The sequence below is a fragment of the Scyliorhinus torazame genome, chromosome 6, assembly GCF_047496885.1.
Source record: "Scyliorhinus torazame isolate Kashiwa2021f chromosome 6, sScyTor2.1, whole genome shotgun sequence".
Classification (NCBI taxonomy): domain Eukaryota; kingdom Metazoa; phylum Chordata; class Chondrichthyes; order Carcharhiniformes; family Scyliorhinidae; genus Scyliorhinus; species Scyliorhinus torazame.
The window spans coordinates 164,450,874-164,473,782 of NC_092712.1; the positions used below are offsets into that span (position 1 = coordinate 164,450,874).

A 22,909-nucleotide genomic window follows, 5' to 3' on the forward strand; every position below is an offset into this window, starting at 1 on the left:
CCTTGAGCGCCTCCCAGAGCGTGGCGGCCGTGATCTCTCCGTATCATTCAGCTCCACATACCCCCAAATGGCGGCCCTCACCCACTCTCACACCTCTTCATCCGCCAACTGCCCCACATCGCGGGCGATGTTCCCCCCCTGCCCCCCACAACCCAGTCCACTCGCAAACCCACCCGTGACCACAATCGGCGAATACTCCAAGTCCCTCACACGTCCCAGAAGCGCGAGATGGTTCCCTCAGCCCCTCCACCTCAAGTCTCAAAAACCCAGGTGGCGGAATTGAAAAGCGCAGTCAACAATTTGTCAGGAAAGCAAAGCTCCATTCCTTTCTATACCTGACCACCCCCCCCCCCCCCCGCCCCCCCGCCAGCAATGCCTTATCCATCACACCGAAGTGCACCTTGTGCACATGGGAGAAATACTAAAATTCCTTTGTCCTTGGCCTCTCAAACCTCCCCAGGTCTCAAACAGCCAATGTTCCCCACCTTGAACACCACCCGCTTATTCACCAGCACCGCCACCCTCCTCGTCTTCATGTCCAGTCCCGAGTGGATCACCTGCCCGCCCTACCTATCCTTTCCGTAGCCTTGTCTGGTCCCCAATCTTCAAATGCGTCTCTTGTAAAAAAAAAAACGTCCGCCTTCAGACTCCACAGGTGCCTGAACGCACGTGACCGTTTTACTGGCCCATTCAGCCCCTTCACGTTCCATGTGACCAGCCTGGGTGGGGGCTCGCCAGCCCCCTCCCCTGCCAATCAACCATATCCCTTTTTGGGCTCGCCCTGTATCACATGACCCTCCAGGCCCATCCTCGGACCTCCATCGCCATCACGCCTTTTCCAACTGCGCCACAACAGTCACACCATCGTCAGAACCTCCCCCCCCCCCCCCAACAAAACAATAGCCCCATCCCCCTCCCGTGCCTACCTCCTGACCACCCCCCACTATGCTCCAGTTAACTAGCCTGCCCTGCTAGCATGGAAGCCCCTATCCAAGGCCTCCAAACCTCCTAACCCTCACCCAATTCCCCTCCCCCCCCCCCCCCGTCCACACTCCCCCCAAGAAACTGAAAAAGGTGCACTCACCCTTGATGCTCCCCAAGCAGCCTGCCACACCAAACCCAGCAAAACATTTCAAAGGGGAAAACGTTTTCATGAACAACAAAAAAAAAACCCTCCTCACAACTCCTCCACAGTTCAATGTCCTCCTTCTCCTGTCAGTCCATTGTCACTTATAAATTCCACCTCCAAAATAAATAATATTCTAGATTCTTGAAAGTCACCCAGAGGCAGGTCAGGTACCGCACTTGAAGGGGGCAGCCTGGACCCGGTTAAACCCAGCCCTCCTGTTCACCAGATCTGTACCCAGGTCTTGATGCTCCCGGGGCTTATTCCTTTCCCAGGTGCACCTCCTCATTTGCCTCGCCCACTGAAGAATCTTCTCTTTGTCCAAGAAGCGGTGCAACTGCACCACCACAGCTCTCGGTGGCTCGCCCGCCTCCGGCCTCCTCATCAGCGTCCTGTGTCAGCGGTCAACCTCCAGAGGCCATTTGAAGGCCCCCTCCCTCTTCAGCTTCTCCAACATTTTGGCCACATACATGTTGGACTCCGCTCCTTCGATGCCTTTGGGCATCCCCACGATCCTCAAATGTTGATTTCTGGAGCGGTTCTCCAAGTGCTCCACCTTCTCCTTCACCCTCTTTTGGGTCTCTCGCAGCTCAGTCACCAACGAGGCGAGCTGCTACTCGTGCTCCCCCACCGCCTCCTCCACTTTATGGATCGCCCGGACTCCAGCCTCTGTTCCACTCTCTCAATAACTGCTTTGAGCAGCTCCACCACCTTGGCCATGTCCTCCAGGGCTTCCCTGCTCTGCTGACTGAACGCATCGTTTAAAATGTCCACCAACTGCTCCGCTGACCACTGGGCGGGCAGAACAGGCCGTTTGCCCTCCGCCATTTTAATCTGTGGCACATCTCACAGACTCTCCTGCTCCAACAGCTCCCTTCTTCTCGACCCATTCGTAGTTCGTGGATCCATCCACCAGCCACACCAGAGGGGTTGCACCTTCTCCTGGCAATCCTACATCTCTTTCCATCCAAAACTTCGCCCCTCAGACAGGGAAAGGACCGAAAAATACAACCTTGAGCGGGAGCTACCAAATGTGCGACCGCTCACTCCATGGCGCCACCGGAACTCAACAAAGGACTGTTAACTGATTTATATTTTTAACAGATAACAAAGGACTATTAACCAGTTCAAAGTTTTAACTCTGCACTTCTGTATGTATAATTTGAGAGCATTTTATAATAAAACACTACTCGAAATAAACTGTGCAGTCTTATCTCAATATGATTTAAATCCTAGATACTCATTTCAGAAGCCTTGAATGACAAGGATCCACAGCCGACATAGGTAGGGGGTTTAGCAATGAGTTACATATCCAAATATCGCCCATTAGTATGTAATTAAATTCTGTTGTTTAGGGCACAGAAAAGTAACCTCCCCTTGTGAGAGCTATTCAGAGTCTTAACAGGGAAACAGATTTCCCTCTTTCGGTGGCTTAGCTGGTATAGACTTGTAAGATAGTCCCTTCAGGTCCGGAATACCTAAACCGCTCACATTCCAGCAGTTAAGCCTTTAGTTTCTAAAACCAAAAGTTATATTCTAAAACAAATGAATTATGAACCAGATTTTCAATGATCCGGATTCCCCTCCCGAGCTAAGTAAGCTCTCCCCAGCAACACCACCAAACAAGGTCATTGCTCTATTTTGTTTGCATTTAATTATTCAAACTTCAAAATAGACAAATGTTGCATTTTTGTTCCACATAACACACTGAGTAAATCTGCCACCAAAAACGTGTTCATGGTCTTATTTGCCCTTTGTTTCTCCCTGTTCCTCTTCACGTCTTTGCTTTCTGATGCAAAGTGAAAGTGGCCTTGTGAGCAGTACGCCATTTTTAAAGTTTTCTTTGTAATGACTCAACAACAAAATTCAACCAGAAACACAACAGGTATATACAAAACTGGTTCTGATAGTTGCTGAGAATGCACATGGAGAAAAAGCTGGACATTTCTACACCCAAAACATTAGCCTGACTCTTCTCTTTAAAAGTGCTGATGTTCGCTGAACACTTACACCATTTTTGTTTTTATTCCAAAGATATATCCTCACTATGTAAAACAGCAAGCATGCTAAAAAAGTATAGCCCCTCACCATCTGAAGCCATAATGTTGACAACCAATGTATGCCTTGCAGTTTCGTATGTCCGTCTATTATACGCTGTGATCTGACAAAGGAGAAAAAAAAACAACTAATCAACATTCAAAGATAAATGTATGTCAATAAAAGGTTAACATACCTATGGCCATATGTAAAATTCTACACTATTACTGTGTAAATTATACGTGTACGTGCTGTGCTGCCTACAGTATATGGAAATAAAAAATAATGGGCTATCCATCTAGTGACTCCGGAATTGGGAAACGCAATCAGGCGGAGAATTGTGAGTCAGCCAAAAATCGAGGCCGCACCAGGCGCCCAATGGATTGTCATGTTCCGGTTCATCAACAGCGGTGTGAATGCGTTCCTTGCCACACGCCGGCATGGGCATGCAAATTGCACAGTAAGCACCGTTGGCATATCATTAATGGCCCCACCCTGGCAATTTCGAGGCCCCCTGCAATGCTCCAGCTCCACCAGGAGGAATTACCGACGGCGAGGTTCACTTGTGATATGTAAAATCGGTAAACAGGCGCCGTGGCTGCTGAGGGAGAGGGGGTACAGTGTCCAACATCGCTATAATGGGCTGACAGTTGTGCCGCTGGCCATTGGGTTTCTGCTAGGGTTTGGGGAGGGGGAGTAGTGGGCGACAGCCAGGCAGTGGGCCATGGGGTCGGGCAAGGACCACCATTGCTGCAGCCTGCATGGTAAGTCATGCGGCTGCACACACCACTGACTGCCCCCTGTGAACTTAGCGCCATGTGTCGTACGGGTGCCTCCCAGGCCCCTCTGGCCCCAGCTGATCCATCAATGGGATAGGTGTGCTCCAACGCAACCAGTGCCATCCTTGGCTGGGACGAGGGTGTGTGTGGAGTGGAGTGCCTATGTGCAGTTGCTGCTTGTCAAGCTCTCCAGTACCGATCCCAACCCGGCAAATCACATGCCAGCGTTCGTTGGAATTGCACTCGTTCCACGTGGTGCCTGTGCTAGCCCATTAGGATGTCCTGAATCGGTCTGGGACCGGCGCTGCTTTCGGTGCCATAGAACTCACGTGATTCAGTCTCGGCGTCAGCACTTAGTCTCTGAAACAGGGAATCCGGCCCAATGTGTTTGGAGCAGTCAAACAGAAAGATGAAAAATGTAATAAAAATAAAAATATAAGGGACACCTAAACATATATTTTATTCTGTAATCAAAGCCACAGACAAGAACGGGTGAAGTCATGTTCAAACATCATGCAGTAATTTTACTCAGAACAGTGGGGATTTGTAATGATAGTCATTGGCAAGAAACACTTCCAAAGAAGTGCTTTCTTCAACAGAAAACTCGGCATTTGGTTTTCTTTGCTAGCGTACGATAAACGTCAATAACACCGTTTAGCTTTACTTATTAAAGGTGTATGTGCATCTTTTCCAACAAGTGAGATGATTTCTGTGGGTGGAATTATATTACTTTAAAATCGCGGTAGCACAGTGGTTAGCACTGTTGCGCCACAGCTCCAGAGTCCCAGGTTCAATTCCCGGCTTGGGTCACTGTCTGTGTGGAGTCTGCACGTTCCCCCCGCGTCTGCGTGGGTTTCCTCCGGGTGCTCCGGTTTCCACCCACAGTCCAAAGATGTGCAGGTTATGTGGATTGGCCATGATAAATTGCCCTTAGTGTCCAAAAAGGTTAGGTGGGGTTACGGAGATTGGGGATAGGGTGGAGGTGTGGGCTTAAGTAGGGTGCTCTTTCCAAGGGCCAGTGCAGACTTGATGGGCCAAATGGCCTCCTTCTGCACTGTAAATTCTAGGATTCTATGAAATTAGTCCAATTTTAACAGGAACCAAAGCAGGACTTGTAGTCACTGTAATGCAACTTGCACTCTATGGTGTGTCATGGGAGTGTCCCTTTGTTTTTGTCTTATGACATGACATCAGTGATGACATTGTATGGGTGAATCTGGCGACAGACCTACAAAGATCAATTGATGAGGCTCTGGCTCACAACAATTCGAAGTTGAAAAAAATAAATAAAACCGCTGAGGCACATGGTGCCACGCTGAAAGGCCTAACGGACCATAGCGAACAGATCCCATCTTTGGAAGCCGACCTAACCTCAGTGGCTGAGTGCAATAATATTCTGACCAAAATAAGTGACCTTGGAAACCATTCAAGAAGGCTATGCGTGCGCGCCGTGGGATTGCCTGAGAGATAGAGGGCTGCACCCATACTGATTACTTTACAAGCATATTGTATAAAGATAGTGAGTGAGGATGTGCTCGCATCCTCCCCCCCCGCGCGGCCAAACCTTGAGTGGGAGGATCACCACGTGCGGTAATCATTCATTTTCACAGCTTCAAAAAGAAAGAACAGGTCCTTCGCTGGGCTACGGAGGTATGGTGGGAGGGCCACTCCATCCGAATTTACCAGGATCTGAATGCAGACCAAAAGAGGAGCTGCCTTCAATGGGGTGAAATTCATCCCATACAAAAAGTGATAGTTGGAGAGAAAGACCGCCTTTTGTTTTGCCGGAGGAAGCAAACTCCTTTATTCAAAACCAATTTTTTTGAAGTGTTTTTATTGGGTTTTCACATCTTATATTTCATAGTTCATAAGTTACATATTGAATAACCATGCAAAAAGGGAAAATTAAACAAAATAAAATGACCAGAAGAAATCAGCACATATATTTACAGGCACAGATTCTTTTATTTTTAACACCAACTCCCTTTCATTCGAGATGTCTCTAGATTCTCCATCCCTCAACCAGGACCTTCTGCAAACTGTGGTCCAACTGGTACTCCACCGGGATCAATGTGTTCTCATATCAAACAACTTTTCTTTTCACACCACTCATTCCCTCTAAATAAAATGTGTCGCTGTAGCAATCCGCTTCGTTGTTAGCAGCGCCTCTAGATTTGTATATGTTGAGCATTCTTTGTTCCAGTGCTGGTCAGGCCCTCCCCCTGACCTGTTTATCCATTATATTAATAATGGTGTTGATTTCTTTTTTTTAAATACATTTTTAAAATAAATTTAGAGTACCTCTTCCAATTGAGGGACAATTTAGCGTGGCCAATCCACCTTAGCTGCACATCTTTGGGTTGTGGAGGCGAAACCCCCACAAGCACCGGGAGAATGTGCACTCGGACTGTGACCCAGGGACGGGATCACTGTGCTGTCCCTTGATGGTGTCAGTTTCAGCTCTTTATCATGCCGACTAGCCCGTCCACCCTTAAGTCTATTGAGACCCTTAGCTACACAATTAAGTGGCAATTAAGTGCCCAAATCGACCATGAAGGCTGTTTTTGGAAATGTTTTTTTTGGAAAGGTGGGAAAGGAAGAGGGAGGCAAATCAATAGGGGGATCCGCTGTGCGCATTGGGGGCGCCTCCCCAAGATGTCACCCACCCCTTGTTCCTTATCACCTGGCCTTCAAAACTGCCCACCCCACTGTCACACTCCCTAGGGTGTCCAATCGCTTCTTGCCCTAAAACCATGGGACTTAATTCACTCCAGACACTATCAACAATCTCTGTGGACCTGTTTTTAATCCCAGCAGCATCCTTTACTTTCTGGTGCTGCTGAGACTCCTAGAGCTGTTTGCCAATCAGATCACCAAGGCAAGTTGGTAACGATGGAGTATGGAGTGTCAAAAGTTAAAATAAAGATGGCAAAAGTTCAAAAAGTTGAGAGTGAATTTCACACCTAAATTCTAAGAGGTGAATTGGTGTAACAAAAGTGATTACGGGCAAGTTCTGAGAAGGTTAGTTCAGATAAGGGAAGGTGAAAGGAAAACAGTATATCAGAGGAAGGATCACCCTCTGCAAGGGAGACCACAGCCACAGCGGAAAACTGTTATCAACTCCCCACAAGCCTGTCTGAGAAGCCAGTTGCCTTTTCCTAAGCCAGAAACAATCCCAAAAGATATAGGTGCCAGGTGTGATAATTTTTGCTGGATTTTACTTATAGTTTAAATACATATGGGATGTTTATCTCTGGCGTTAGGAAAATATATTGATTTGCTCCCACAGTCCAAAGATGTGCATGCTAGGTGGATTGGCCTACTAAATTGCCCTTGGTGTCCAAAAGGGTTGGGTGATGTTATGGGGATAGGGTGGAGGTGTGGGCTTGGGTAGGGTGCTCTTTCCAAGGGCCAGTGCAGACTTGATGGGCCGAATGGCCTCCTTCTGCACTGTAAATTCTATGATTCTATGGAACTGGGTAAATTTAAAGATGCTGGCTGAAATTTTCTGGCTGTTCTCACCAGTGTGATCTTCAGGTCCTGCTGATGGCGAATACCCGCCGCAGATTTGCTGGCATCCTGGCAGTGGTGGGGTGCGTAAAACGGGAAATCCACATTCAGTAACAGAATCAGACGATCCCACCACCTCCGACCAATGGCCTTCACCACCATGAAACAGCCTGCGCCATTGGGGTGGGAAGGATAGTGTGGAAAATCCTGCCCACTGTGTATAGTCATTAATATAGTTAGGTGTATTTGTCGTCGACTTTCTTGTACATTGTACTGTTTAATAAACATTTATTTTGTTTAAAATCATCACAAAAAAGTTTGCAACATCCTTCACTGGTCTTCACAATCTTTCATCACATCGTACCAAATTGCAAAGTACAGTTGAGAACAGGGATTCCAAGTTTCCCTCCTGGGATTTGGAATAACCCTAGCACTAGGGTAGCACAGTAGCACAGTGGGTAGCACTGTCGCTTCACAGCGCCAGGGTCCCAGGTTTGATTCCCGGCTTGGGTCATTTTGTGTGTGGAGTCTGCACGTTCTCCCAGTGTCTGCGTGGGTTTCCTCCGGGTGCTCTGGTTTCCTCCCACAAGTCCAGGAAGACGTGCTGTTAGATGAATTGGACATTCTGAATTCTCCCTCCGTGTACCCGAACAGGCGCCGGAGTGTGACGACTGGAGGATTTTCACAGTAACTTCATTGCAGTGTTAATGTTGGAATATTAACAGTTCTGTTAAGAAGTTTGAGGATTTTAACCTAAATCAGCTATTAAACCATCTTTTTTACAGGGTGTATTTTACACCCGAGTGTAATTCATAGTGCAATCCCTCCAGGAAAGCTCCTCAAAGTGGTACTGCTGTTGCTCTAAGGTGTAATTCCACTCTCCTGCATCAACACTCTCTCTCTCCCCCCCCCCCCCCCGCCCTCTACTCCCCACACACTATCTCCCCCCCCCCCCCCCCCCCCCCATTCCCCACACTATATTGAGAAAAGTGCAAAAGAGTTGCCATAGAATAAACAAGGGAGCTCATTTAGTGTATAATTCAGGTTCGGTAACTTGAAAAGAGAGCAAGTGAACAGTAAAAACAAGGTAACAGTTACTTGTTCATGGGAAGTGACAGTGTGCAATGTGTTACTGGTGATGACCAGGTCACTGATACTGGAGGCATAGCTTCCACTCTTAGCTGTGACCAGACTCTCAGAATACAGGATAGCAATTTACATTATTTGGTTAGCAGCGCCCTCAACTTCAATCAAAAGATTGAGGGTCAATTTACTCTGATCAGCAACATTTTTTTAAAAATAGGTTGTTACTGCAGTTTAGCACCGACTGTGTGCTGCACTGTTGCAGAAGTCACCCTTCGGATGTGCAATGATGTGAAGGGTCCCAGGCACCAGTTGAAGAGGAGCAGAAAGTTTTCTTTCTGTTCTTGCTAATGTTTATCCTTTCACTAATGCCAATAAAATGAACTCAACATTACTGTTTTACAATCTTACTATGTACAAAATGGCTACCAGGTTTACCTGCATAAAAGGTACAATACTCTGATCTGGAACTCGGTCTCAATGGCAGTGACAGGAATGTGGAGTGCTTCCTGCTGTGGAGGCAGGAAACCATGCCTTATCTTCCAGCCTCGACCTCATTAATTATGCAACCGTGACAGGGCTGGCGCAGTGGCACATCATCCATCATTATTCCTGGGCACCATATTGAAAAGGCACTCAACATCTCTGACCCACTATTGAAGAAAGATGATGGACCTCCTGAAAATGAAGATGAAACTCCAGAAACATCCTGAGGCTGGAAGATGGACTTCCTTGATGACACCAAATCTGCAAGATCCACCTACAGATGCTCCCCTGCCCACTGCTGTGGTGTTCCAGGGTCCAGAGTTGCTGGCGACATCCATTACAAACTTTGGACGAAGCACCAGGTACTGTTCAGCTGAGGCCTGTTATTTGCATGTCACATTGCTCCAAATGTGTTTTGCCGCTGGTGTTGCGGAGATTCGAGAATGGTGCAACATTCTAGCTGGGTCATCACCGACATTCCATTAGCAGAATGCAAATCAGATTCGCACTGGCTTCCAGGGATTTTCCCAATCCACCATGGCAGATACCAGCAGAAGGTACCACGAGAGATTCATGTCGGAGTGAAACCAATTTTTGCACTCCTGCCAAAATCTTCCCTCCTGCCCGCCACTGCTGAACCTACTGGCGGGGCTGTTGGAGAATTCTGCCCAAAGAGTCATATCACTTCAAAAGTATGCAAAAGCATTGAGAGATACAATAAATAACATACTATACAAGTGGAACATTTTATCCCCACTTTCCATTCTAAAGTTATTCTATGGACCAGGAATTCCCTTGGAGCTGCTTCTGCTGCCAAACTTCGCTGGAAGAGAAGTGGAAATCCCATTTATGCAGGAAGTCAAATCAGTGGAGTGAAGAAATTCCCAATTACAGAAAAGATTTCAGTACAGTTTTAACTTTCCCTTAAAACTGAACACAGGGTTACTGTAACTGCCAGTTTCAAAAAAAAAAAATCAAAACTTTTCTAGATTACCAGACTGCGTCGAATTATAATGTTGAATATATATATTTGCTAAGTGTGAATAAACTGCTCAAATGTATTCAGAAATTCTTTATTTTGTAAACAATCTAGAAAATTTAGCATGACTCATCAGAGTACCTCAATGATTGTGGCTTTGCCGACATTCTCAACGGTTGGTGATCCATAAAGCACTCCGTCACTGTATGGAGTTCTTTGGATATATCGCAGCCAGCCAGGTCTGTCCGGGTATCCTTTTAGATTTGTCTTAAATGTAATGGGATCATTTCGAGCATCAGCTAAACCAAAATCAAAGAAACGACAGAATGATATTTATATGACAAATGCAGATTTATTTTTATAGTTACTGAATTTGTGTGTGTTTTAACCCCAAATCATAGTCAGAGATTTACAGCACAGAGAGAGGTCCTTCAGCCCACTGCGTCTGCGCTGACCAGTAAGCACCCATCCAATCTAATCCCATTTTCCAGCACTCGGCCCGTAGACTTGTTTGCTATCATGTTTCAAGTGCTCATCAAAATGCTTCTTAAATGTTGTGAAGGTTCCCACTTCTACTGCCCTTTCAGGCAGTGAGTTCCAGATTCCCACCACCCTCTGATTGAAAAGGTTTTTCCTCAAATTCCCTCTCAATCTCCTGCCTCTTACTTTAAATCTGTGCCCCCGGTTATTGACCCCTCTACTAAGGGGAAAGGTTCCTCCCTATCTATGCCCCTCACAATTTTGTACATCTCAATCAGGCCCCGCCCTCAGCCTTCTCCGTTCGAAGGAAAACAACCCCAATGTAACCAGCCTCTCTTCATAGCTGAGACACTCCAGCCCAGGAAACATCCTGGTGAATCTCCTCTGCACCCTTTTTAGTGCAAGCACATCATTCCCATAGTGTGGCAACCAGAACAGCACACAGTACTCTAGCTGTGGCCGAATGAGCATTTTATACAGCTCCATCATAACCTCCCTGCTCTTGCATTCTATGCCTTGGCTAATGAAGTTAAGTATCCCATATGCCTTCTTAACCACCTTTTTAACCTGCCCAGCTGTATTCAGGACATGCAGCCCAAGGTCGCTCTGATCCTCTGTACATCCCAGGGTCCTACCATTCATTGTGTATTCCCTTGCCTTGTTAGTCCTCCCAAGATGCAACAGCTCAGACTTTCCAAATTCCATTTGCTACTGTACTGCCCATTTGACCAGCCCATCTATATCGTCCTGTAATCTCAGGCTTTCCTCCTCACTATTTACCATACCACCAATTTTCGTGTCACCTGTGAACTTACTGATCATACATTCCACATTCCTGTCTAGATCATTAACGTACACTACAAACAGCAAGGGACCCAGCACCTACCTCTACGGTACACCACTGGACACAGGCTTCCAGTCACAAAAACAACCTCTAACCATTACCCTCTGCCTCTTTCCACTATGCCAATTTTGGATCCAACTTGTCAAAATGCCCTGGGTCCCATGGACTCTTATCTTCTTGACCAGTCTCCCACGTGGGACTTTGTCAAAAGCCTTACTGAAGTCCAAGTAGGCTACATGCCCTCATCTGCATACCCAGTCACCTCCTCGAGAAAGTCAATCAAATTTGTTAGACAAGATGTCCAGCTGACAAAGCCATGCTGACTATCTTTGATTAATCCTTGCCTCTCCAAGTGGGAATTAATTCTTTCCCTCAGAACCTTTTCCAATAATGTCCCTACCACTAATGCTAGACTTACAGGCCTGTAATTACCCGGTTCTTCCCTTCTTGAATAATGGTAAATTTGTTGTCCTCTGGCACCTGTCTTGTGGTCGGAGAGGATTTGAAAATTATCAGAGCCCCAGGAACTGAGGATAAATCTCGTCTGGACATGGGATTTATCCACTTTTAAGCCCACTAAAACCGCGAACACCTCCTCCCTCTCAATGCTACTCTGTCCAATCATATCACAGTCCAATCATATCACAGTTCCTCTCCCTGCTTTCTATACCTACATCATCCTTCTCCATAGTAAACACAGATGCAAAATATACATTTAATACCTCACCTACATCTTTTGCTCTACAAACAGGTTGTCACTTTGATCCCTGATGGGCCCAACTCTCCTTCTTGCCCTTAATACATTTATAAAACACCTTGGAATTTTGCTTTATTTTCCCCACCACTGTTTTTTTATGCCCCCTCTTTGCACTCCTAATTTCTTTTTTAAGAACTTTCAACACTCCTCCTGGGTATGCATTGTTTTGAGCCCCCTGTATCTGCCATAAGCCTCCCTTCCTTATCCAATCCTGTATTTTCCTTGACATCCGTGGCTCTCTAGACTTTTTGAGCCCACCCTTTAGCTTTACAGGAACATGTTAGCTTGATACTCTCCCTGTTTCCTTTTTGAAAGAGTCCCACTGCTGTGGTGTGGACTTTCCTAATGGTAGCTCCTCCCAGTCCGCCTTAGACAGATCCTGTTATTCTATTAAGATCGGCTTTCCCCCATTTCAGAATCCTTATATTCTTTTCCATACCTATCTTAAATCTTACCAAGTTATGGTCATTATTACTAAAATGCTACTCCACCAACACTTCTACCACCTGCCCGGCTTCATTCCCTAAAATTAGGTCAAGTACCGCCCCCTCTCATGTTGGATTTTCTACATGATGGCTCAAAAAGCTCTCCTGGGTAAACTTTAAACCCCCCCCCCCCCCTCTCAAAGACTTTCACACTTTGCCTATCCCAATTAATATTGGGGAAATTGAATCCCCTATCATTACCCTATTATTTTAACACTGCTCTGTGATTTGTCTACTGCTTTTCTATCTCCCTCAGACTGTTTGGGGGCCGATTGTATACTCCCCAGCAATGCGATTGTCCCTTTTTGTTTTTAAGTTCCACACATATGGCCTCAATTGGGGAGCCTGCTAAAATATCATCTTCCTCACTGCAGTAATTGACTCCTTGATCAATATCGCAACACTGACACCAAGCCGCCCCCCCACACCAAATTAAGAGGCAATTTACTGGGGCCAATCCACCTACGCTGCACATCTTTGGGTTGTGGGGGTGAGACCCACACAGACACGGGGAGAATGTGCAAACTCCACATGAACAGTGACCCACAGCCAGGATCGAACCCTGGTCCTCAGCGCCATGAGGCAGCAATGCTAACCACTGCGCCACCATGCCGCCCTTGTGAGAATTGCATTTAAGTTCAAATATAATTACTGGTGTAATGAATATTTATAGTAAGTCAATTAGACAATCACACTGTAAATGAGCTCTCCTGATGGTTGTGTGCATACCTCAGTTACACAGACCAGGAGAGCATTAGACTTAGTCTGCCCCAAGTTAACTGATCACAGTCGAGGTGGTAGAAGGAAACTACATGTAGCCTTAAGTCCAGAAGGAATGACGGAAAGCTTTTTCAGCGTCCGCGCTACTTGTTTACCAGTAACGTCTTCTGAAATGTGCTGTGTATATTGGGTAAAACAAGCTCGTGGTTGGGTGTGATGCCCACGGTCAAGTAAAATGTTGCAACATTAACTGACAGGGTTCAGACAGGAATGGATACTTTAATGAGGTACTGCTTGGTGACTGGCACTCATGGGATTGCCTTCAAACAGGGAGTCAACGCTTCAGAGCGGTGGGCAGAAATTAGCAATTTAAAAATGCCTTTTGTTAAATTGAAGAGAGAATAACCACTCAAAAAAATATTGTTTACTTTCATTTTCAATCTTTCCTTCCTCCCTTTCTTTGAAAATATCGATCCATGCTCACCTAAATGACTATTTGTCATGTTCAACCTGTGACAGTGTTTTGGCAGGCTATTCAACAGTGGAGACATTACTGCAAAATTCATTCTGTCCTTGTTCAAAGCCCACATACGTGCATCTTCTAGCAGGCACTGTTGGTGATTTCTTCACTTCCCTTGCCCAACGAGACCAAGCTGACATCCACAAATATTTTGGATAAAGTTGGAATGTTCCTGGTCTGTATGTTTTAGCGCTACATTGGGCGGTGAAGTGGCACAGTGGCTAGCATGGCTGCCTCACAGTGCCAGGGACCAGAGTTCAATGCTGGCCTTGGGTTAATGTCTGTGTGGAGTCTGCACGTTCTCCCCATTTCTGCATGGGTTTCCTCCGCGTGCACCGGTTTCCTTCCACAGTCCAAAGATGTGCAGGTTAGGTGGATTGGCCATGCTAAATTGCCCCTTAGTGTCTAAAGGTGTGCAGATTAGGTGGGGTTATGGAGTTATGGGGATAGAGCGGGGGAGTGGGCCTAGGTTGGGTGCTCTTTCAGAGTGTCAGTGCAGACTTGATGGGCCAAATGCCTTCTTTCTGCACTACAGGAATTCTATGGTTCTAATAAGCAAGCCAGTTGGTTTAAACTGAATATAATTCGAAGAACAGAATTTTCAGTTAATTTTTCAATATAAAGGATCTGAATTATTTAACATGCTTCCTTTCTGCAAATGGTATCTGTATCATCTGCTTGATAGCACCAGGGATGGTCATGCGCAAATCTGGTCTCTAATCTTACCTCCAAGATCTTTGTTCATTTCTTGCCTCAGTAAGGAGCAAATCCAGAACTGGCCATACTTCAACATACTTCTAATAATAATAATAATCTTTATTGTCACAAGTAGGCTTATATCAACACTGCAATGAAGTTACTGTGAAAATCCCCTAGTCGCCACACTCCGGCACCTGTTTGGGTACACAGAGGGAGAATTCAAAATGCCCAATTCACCTAACAAGCACGTCTTTCGGGATTGTGGGAGGAAATTGGAGCACCCGGAGAAAACCCACACAGACACGGGGAGAACGTGCAGACTCCGTCCGTGCAGACTCCGCACAGAGAGTGACCCAAGCCGGGAATCAAACCATAGTTAACCACTATGCTACCGTGCTAACCACTATGCTACCGTGCTAGCCCAGCTCTACAAGCCAACTTAAAGAATGGTAATTTGAAATAAGTAAAAATAATTCGCATTGTTTTGCTCCTCGATGAGCTCAAAATTGACATGGTCACAGTTCATCACCCAATGGCCAGAATCTTTAAAAAAAGGAGCATTTTAAATGCTGATGATTTTGAAAGGTGGAACAGCAGCCAGCAGTTCCAATAGCAGCATGGACATTCATGTTAAAAAAAAACATTTCGATAGATGCAACTTAATCCAAAATACAAAATATCAACATTCATACAATTATAAATTATAGCAAAAATGGAAAATATTTTGAACACTGTTATAACCTGCCTGCTTACCACTGGCTGGGGACTAATAGCAATCCCACAATCCTTAGGGAGTATTAGCTTCCCCAATGAGGGGGGCGGAGAAATCATTAGCAGAGTCCCTGCATGAAGAGGTGGCCAGTATGAAACCAGCTAGAGAGGAGTGAGCAGCAAGGGGCTGCTGCTTAAATAAAGTTATTTCTTTGTATTCTACAAACTTGTGCTGGATTCTTTGTGGCACTCACAAAACTGGCGACGAGGGTAGCTGTCTATGCTGCTGAAGCCACCTCCCTGGAATTTTGTTGGATGCAGGTTCGAAGTTTTTTTTCTATTACACCATGCCTCTTTATGGACGTTTGGATGTCTTTGATGCTGCGCTGGAAAGCTGGAACCAGTACGCACAATGGCTGTGTTGCTATTTCTGGGCAAACAACATCACTGAAAATGAGTGCCAGGTGCCCATTTTGCTCACCGCCTGTGGCCTGCATACGTTTGGGGGGATTAGGAGCCTTACGTACCCAGCTGTGCTGGACACCAAGACGTTTGATGAACTTGTGAACATAGAGGGGCAACATTTTAACCCAACCCCATCCATGATAGTCCAGTGTTACCGGTTTAATACTGCTGAGAGGACCCCAGGAGAATCCCTTGCAGAGTTTCTATTCAGGCTATGTAGGATTGCGGAGTACTGTGACTATGGTAAGACTTTGTCAGAAATGTTACGCGACTGTTTGGTTTGTGGTATTAACAACGCGGCCACCCAGAGAAAGTTGTTAGCCGAGCCAACATTGACTTTTCAACATGCTATTCAGATAGTATTGTCCTGAGAGAGCGCAGAACGGGGAGTGCAGGAACTACAGGGAATGGAGGTGCCCGCGTTGGGGTGCAACCCCTTCCGTCCAAAAGTGTCTCCCTGCACCCCTGCCGTACCTTGGGTGGGGTGGCGTCCGGATCGACGCCAGTGGCTGCTGCATGTTCCTCCCCGAAGGGAGCCTCCTCCAGAACCGATGGATGAGGAGCCATGTCAGTGTCTGTCCTAAAGGTGAAATCTGTTTTGAGAGGGGCGAATGAGGGGTTCCACCAGAGATGGGGGTTGTTCATTTAACATTTTGGAGACCTAGTTACTGCGGAAGGGTACTGGTTGAGGGCAGGGGGGGGAAAAAATTGGATCTTAAATTCATCATGGGAACATAGGTCTTCGGATCAAGAATAGGTCATTTGGTCCTTTGAGTTTGCTCCTCCGTTTGATAAATCATGGCTGATCTGATTGTTATCTCAACTCCACTTTCATGTCTGTCCCCCTGACCCTTGACTCAGCTGTCTATCAAAAATCTATCTAGCTCCATGTTGAATACATGTGGTTATGTAATTTCAAAATAGTTTACACTCCATTTTAAAATATATTTTTATCCCTTTATATCTTTGGCCTGCACATTTTCCTGAATTTATGTAGCCTATTTTTACAATTCCTGTTTAAGGAGAAAAAAAATTGTGAAGGATGAACATTCTGATCCGAATGGTCTCTTGAAAAACTGGAGAGAAATTGGGAACATTGGAAGTGGGTGGGCACAATAAATTAAAAACAATAGCTAAGATTCAGGGTATATAATCTTACTGGATTTTACACTCATCCAGGGCAGATTGTGCTGATCAAATATCCCATGTTGTTGGGTACCATAACCACAAAGCCCCACTGTAAACAATGAAATGTTCTACAATTAAAAATATTTATTTTGGCGAATGACAGGAGAGAGAGAGACTGCACGTGAGTGAAGTTCAGAGGGATCTAGGTAATCTAGTGCTTGAACCATAAAAAGCTAGTGGGCAGGTGCAACAAGTAGTTAAGAAGGCAAATGCCATTTTGGCCTTTATTACAAATGGATTGGAATTTAAAAATAGGGAGGTTTTGTTGCAACTGTACAGGGAGTTGGTGTGGCCTCACCTGGAATACTGCGTACAGTTTTGGTCCCCTTACCTAAAAAAAACATAACAACATTGGAGGTAGTCCAAAGGAGATTCACCAGGTTAATTCCTGAGATGACAGGGTTGACCTATAAAGAGACTTCTTGATTTGATTTATTGTCACATGTACCGAAGTATAGTGAAAAGTATTTTTCTGCGGCCAGGGAACGTACACCATACGTACATAGTAAACAAAAAAAAAAATAATCGACAGAGTACATTGACAAATGGTACATCGACAAACAGTGATTGGTTACAGTGTGGAACAAAGGGCCAAACAAAGCAAATACATGAGCTAAATAGTCTGGGTCTGTGTTCCTTAAGAGTTTAGAAGAGTAAGGGATGGCCTTATTTAAAAATATAAGATCCTGAGGGGCTTGACAGGGTAGTTGGTGAGATGTTTTCACTGGTGGGTGAGTCTCGAACCAGGGGACATGGCTACAAGATAAAGGGCGGGTCATTTAAAACTGAGATGCGTAGAAATTTCTTCTTGCAGAGGGTGGTGAATCTCTGCAATTATCTGTCCCGGAGGGTGGTGGAGGCTGGATCGTTAGAAGTATTTAAAGTGGAGGTGGATAAATATTTGATAGATCGTGGAACAGGGGGCTATGGCTTCCTCCGCGTGCTCTAGTTTCCTCCCACAAGTCCCAAAAGACGTGCTGCTAGGCAATTTGGGCATTCTGAATTCTCCCTCGGTGTACCCGAACAAGCGCCAGAATGTAGCGACTAGGGGCTTTTCACAGTAACTTCACTACAGTGTTAATGTAAGCCTACTTGTGACAATAAAGATTATTATTATGGGGAAATGGCACAAAAAAGGAGATGAGGCTCACATAGATCAGCCATGATCATACTGAATGGTGGGGTAGGCTTGAGGGGCCTTGTAACCTACTCCTACATCTATTTCTTGTACTCATGTGTTCTTTAATAGTACACTTATAGAATATTGTTTCACTTTAGGAGCATCCTACACATTATTTAGAACACTTTTAATGGGCTTTTGCAATACAATTAAGTGCATGATTTTAATTGCCGTCAAACTGGTCTATTTAATTGAACTGTGAAGCTGTCGAGAGATTATAGAAAACGAACGAAAAAAAGATAAGATTAAAAGTAAATTGCTTACCAACAAACAATACAAAAAAATGTTTTTTTTTTAAATTTAGAGTACCCAATTTTTTTTTCCCAATTAAGGAGCAATTTAGCTTGGCCAATCCACCTAACCTGCATATCTTTGGGTCGTGGGGGTGAAACCCACGCAGACACAGGGAGACTGTGCAAACTCCACACGAAGTGACCCGGGGCTGGGATCTAACATGGGTCCTCAGCGCCATAGGCAGCCATAGGTAACCACTGCGCCACCGTGTCGCCCCCAATACGAACAAAGTTTAACCATCACCAAAAAATGTAACTTCCTGCCCCATGGTTAGCATCTGCAAAAGCTTAATACTCTATTTGTGCAACTAAAACTAATTTTGCAATCTCCTGGAAATATTCTCCTGCAAAGAACTGTTTTTTTATTCTTTCATCATAGAATCTACAGTGCAGAAGGAAGCCATTCGGTCCATCAAGTCTGCAACAGCCCTTGGAAAGAGCATTCTGCCTAAGCCCACACCTCCACCCCATCCTCGCAAACCAGTAACCCCACCTAACCTTTTCTGGACAATAAGGGTAATTTAGCATGGCCGATCCACCTAACCTGCACATCTTTGGACTGTGGGAGGAAACCGGAGCATCCGGAGGAAACGCACACTGACAGGGAGAGAACGTGTAAACTCCGCACAGACAGTGACCCAAGCCAGGGACCTTGCAATTAAGAGTCAACCACGTTGTTCTGGGTCTGGAGTCACATATAAGCCAGGCCAGGTAAGGACGGCAGATTTCTTTCCCTTTAGGGCATGAACCAGATGGTTTCATGGTCATCATTAGACTTTTTTAATCCCAGATTTTTATTGAATTCAAATGTCACCATCTGCACTGGCAGGATTTGAACCCGAGACCCCAGAGTATTACTCTTCTTACTCTTTACTAGTCCAGTGAAGATACCACTATGCCACCACCTCCCCGTGCAAAACTAACTTGCAATACTGGCAGAAATGTGTACTCTGCATCAACAATATGTCAAGCAAACAACACCCACGTTAAAGAAGGTTTAAATAAGTCTACTGTGAGCACAGAATAAGTGAGCTGGATTAGCAGAGTGACACTTACCAAGTTTCATTGAGGGGGGAGGAAATTCCCCTTTAAAGTACTCTCTCTCCAAAACATGGACAAAAAGGACTCCAGAAAATGGATAAATATTCCGATCCGAATGGACTCGTGAAAAAATGGAAATCACTAAAGAGAAAATGGGGGGCAGATAATAAATTAAAAGCTAAAATCCAAGTTATATAAACGTACAAGGTTTTACATTCATTTGGAACAGATTGTGCTGATTAAATAACAAGCTGCATTACATAATGAAGATAGAGTTTCCACATATTTGCCTGTATCCTGTGTTGAGTATTTGATCATCAAAGGAACTTAACTGAAATAAAAGTGACGGATTAAAACAGTATTTTAATTACAGATATCAATTTTAAACTTGATTTATTTATAATAAAGAAGTAAATCAAAATAGTATTAAATATTATTCCATCAATAAATGTCTTAAGGACACTAGTTTACATCAATATTTTTGTTGATGCAGCTTTAAGTGGAGCAAATCTTTTGTAGTTTTTATGGGTCATTTGTCTATTCTTAGGAATTCGTTTTTACAAAACTACAAGAGCAATTTTTTTCTGCAGTGTCACGATGACATTTGTATAGACATTTTTTTTTCATCTCCGGGACTTGAACCGGTTTGCCTAGAAAGATGGGATTGATAGCCATCGAGTTCTAAATGAATTAAATTTATTCAGCATTTAAGACCCATCTAAAATATGTTAAAAATTTAGCACAAGCCATACTATGACCTGTCCGGACACATCTAAGACTATTAGAGTTTGACACAGCACTAGGGAGCCAAAGGAGGTTCCTGAGGTTGGATGTTTCCTTACAACCCAAGGTTCAGAAGGGTGCCAGTAAAATTGTGGGGAGCAATATTGAATCAACTGCCTGACCAAGTCCCACTGTTGGGGAAAGTTATCAATAGCAGGAACGGAATTGGTCAAGTTGTATGACCCATGACAGACTATCAATTTGAATATGCACCGGCTCTATTAAGGGCCATTTTATCAAGCCATTGGTGTTTGCCATTGGCAGATTGGCACCCTGATTCTCAAATTTCAGCCCAATACAGCAGTATGAAGTAAGGACATAAATCAATTCCTGCAAACTACCCTTCCCACTGTGACAGTCAATTTAATTTAACCATTCAAGGTTTTAAAAATTTACATTACAGGACTGTGCTATTTTAGAAAGCAACAGGCACTTTTTGGAATATTGCTCAGAGACAAAATCTTTAATCTTTGCCTAGAAATAGAGGTGAATGAGTGGCACTTTCGGTTTAAAAGAGTTTTGCGTACATAAATCCCATGAGTTTTAACTTGAAAGTTTAAATTGCACAAGTGTTGTGCATCATTTACTGATTCTGAGACTGCATTTTAAAAATCGATCTTTTCCGGCAGAATAATGGCACGTTCATTCTGTCAGGATGCTCTTTGAAACAAAACTTCTACCACCTCTGTTTGTTTGCATTTACAACTTTTATTCTCCAGGACTACAAATGTATGAATATCTTAATATTTGGTAGAGTAGATAAGCTTTTATTAAAAGAGGCCACTTGACCCATGTCAGGAAACAAATTGCAAATGCAACTGTTTTTTATTATAACATTGTATAACGACAAGGACTGAAATATATTTTAAAATCACAGAATATTGAACAAAATCTAATCAAATTTAAAGGGTAACATGGAACAATTGTCGAGTGTTAGGTCAGAATTTTAAAAATTAAAAACACAACACATAGGACACTACTTTGTTGATTAATTGTTGGTTAATACTCAGATAAATCTGATGCTCAAAAACTGTTGCAACTGCAAAATATTATAATTAACAAAATGCATTTGTACAGATGGTTAAACTCTAGGAGCTGGGTGTGAATCATATTCTGGATTATATGTTAAAAGCCTCTTCTGGCGTTTCATGCTGAGGGTCCCATGTAAATTGTTCTTGGGCAGTATCAACCCAGTCCATGTTGGACAAGAGCACAAAACTGCCTCTATTTTGGCAATCACAATCAAAGGTTCCTGCTTTGGAAATAGAAAATGTCACTAGTAAAGGAATGCTCCTTTAAAGTTCGAACAGCATTACAACAGAGCAAATGGAGTTTTACTCTGTCTCTCACACGTGATGCCTGACTTGGAAATAGCGGAGGCTGACACTTAATATGCATGTCCATTCCCAGTATAAAGTTCCTCACCTTGATGTGCATAAAAATTCAAAAGTAATTTTACATTTGTTGAAACCTCTCTAGCTTTTCCATGTTTATCTGTAGCAAATATAAACTGAAATATTACATAAGAGAAAGCTTTGGAGATTAATGAAGTCTTAAATGCTTCTAAGCACACAACTGCAGCTAAATGTTACAACAGTTAATTACAGCTGATAGATACATGAACATCGGAACAGCTAGACGAAAAAAGACCCAAGGTCCAAACTAGTTCACCTTTTCCCTTTCTGGAAGTTGCACGATAATATGATAGTGGAGTTACTGATTAACATTCTCTATTAATTAATCTACAGCATGGTAGCATTGTGGATAGCACAATTGCTTCACAGCTCCAGGGTCCCAGGTTCGATTCCCGGCTTGGGTCACTGTCTGTGTGGAGTCTGCACATTCTCCCCGTGTGTGCGTGGGTTTCCTCCGGATGCTCCGGTTTCTTCCCACAGTCCAAAGATGTGCAGGTTAGGTGAATTGGCCACGCTAAATTGCCCTTAGTGTCCAAAATTACCCTTAGTGTTGGGTGAGGTTACTGGGTTATGGGGACAGGGTGGAGGTGTGGACCTTGGGTAGGGTGCTCTTTCCAAGAGCCGGTGCAGACTCGATGGGCCGAATGGCCTCCTTCTGCACTGTAAATTCTATCTATCTATAAGGTGAGAAAATTGTCAATGAAGGAGAACTTTGGGACGCATTGGGTCACCTCTTCTTCCCAAGCATCCCACTCTCACATGTCTTGTCTCAAATTACTCATATACTGTATCCAAAAATGTTATATTCCAAAGAAATCTAATTTGCATTTGAATAAAATAATCTTGATCATTTTCCAGGCAGTCTGATCCACAAATTTATTATTAATTGTGATAAGTTTCCATGGTTTTGAATGTACCCTCTTTCACATGCTTCCCTATGTCAACGGTTTCTAGTATCCTAAACAAAGTGAAAAAGCTCATGGCCTACACTATCCAGTCCCCTTTTAATATTCAAAAAAGTAGCAATCAGATCATCTCTTTCCCAGTGAGAAAATGTCCAATTTACTCCTCACAAGCCAATTCCTTCATTCTGGTTGCTCTCTTCGTATCCTTTTAACAATTGCAATCTCTATTTTGTACCATGGCAAGTGGAAGTGTACACATAAATCTTGGTGTAGTTGCACCAATCAAACCCCACAAAGAAAATAAGTCAAGTTAGAATGGCAAGGGACTTCTGGGGGCGGTATGTAGGAGGAAGTTGCACGTTGGGTGGCTCATGCTCGAGGCTTGATTTTTGGAATTTAATGCCCGGTCCCAGGGGCAATTTT

General features: G+C 44.3%; 1 protein-coding gene across 2 annotated transcripts in view; it reads right to left on the reverse strand.

The window, feature by feature from the left end:
- The window catches only part of sgce (sarcoglycan, epsilon), a 101,026-nt gene that overhangs the window by 48,687 nt on the left and 29,430 nt on the right, over nucleotides 1–22,909 (reverse strand). For both annotated transcript variants that reach the window (XM_072509041.1, XM_072509040.1), the window contains 3 exons: nucleotides 19,399–19,524; nucleotides 10,142–10,299; nucleotides 3,215–3,287 (listed from right to left, as the gene is read on the reverse strand). In XM_072509041.1, coding sequence (XP_072365142.1) covers nucleotides 3,215–3,287; nucleotides 10,142–10,299; nucleotides 19,399–19,524 — 357 coding nt within the window. The remainder of the gene's footprint in view (nucleotides 1–3,214; nucleotides 3,288–10,141; nucleotides 10,300–19,398; nucleotides 19,525–22,909) is intronic.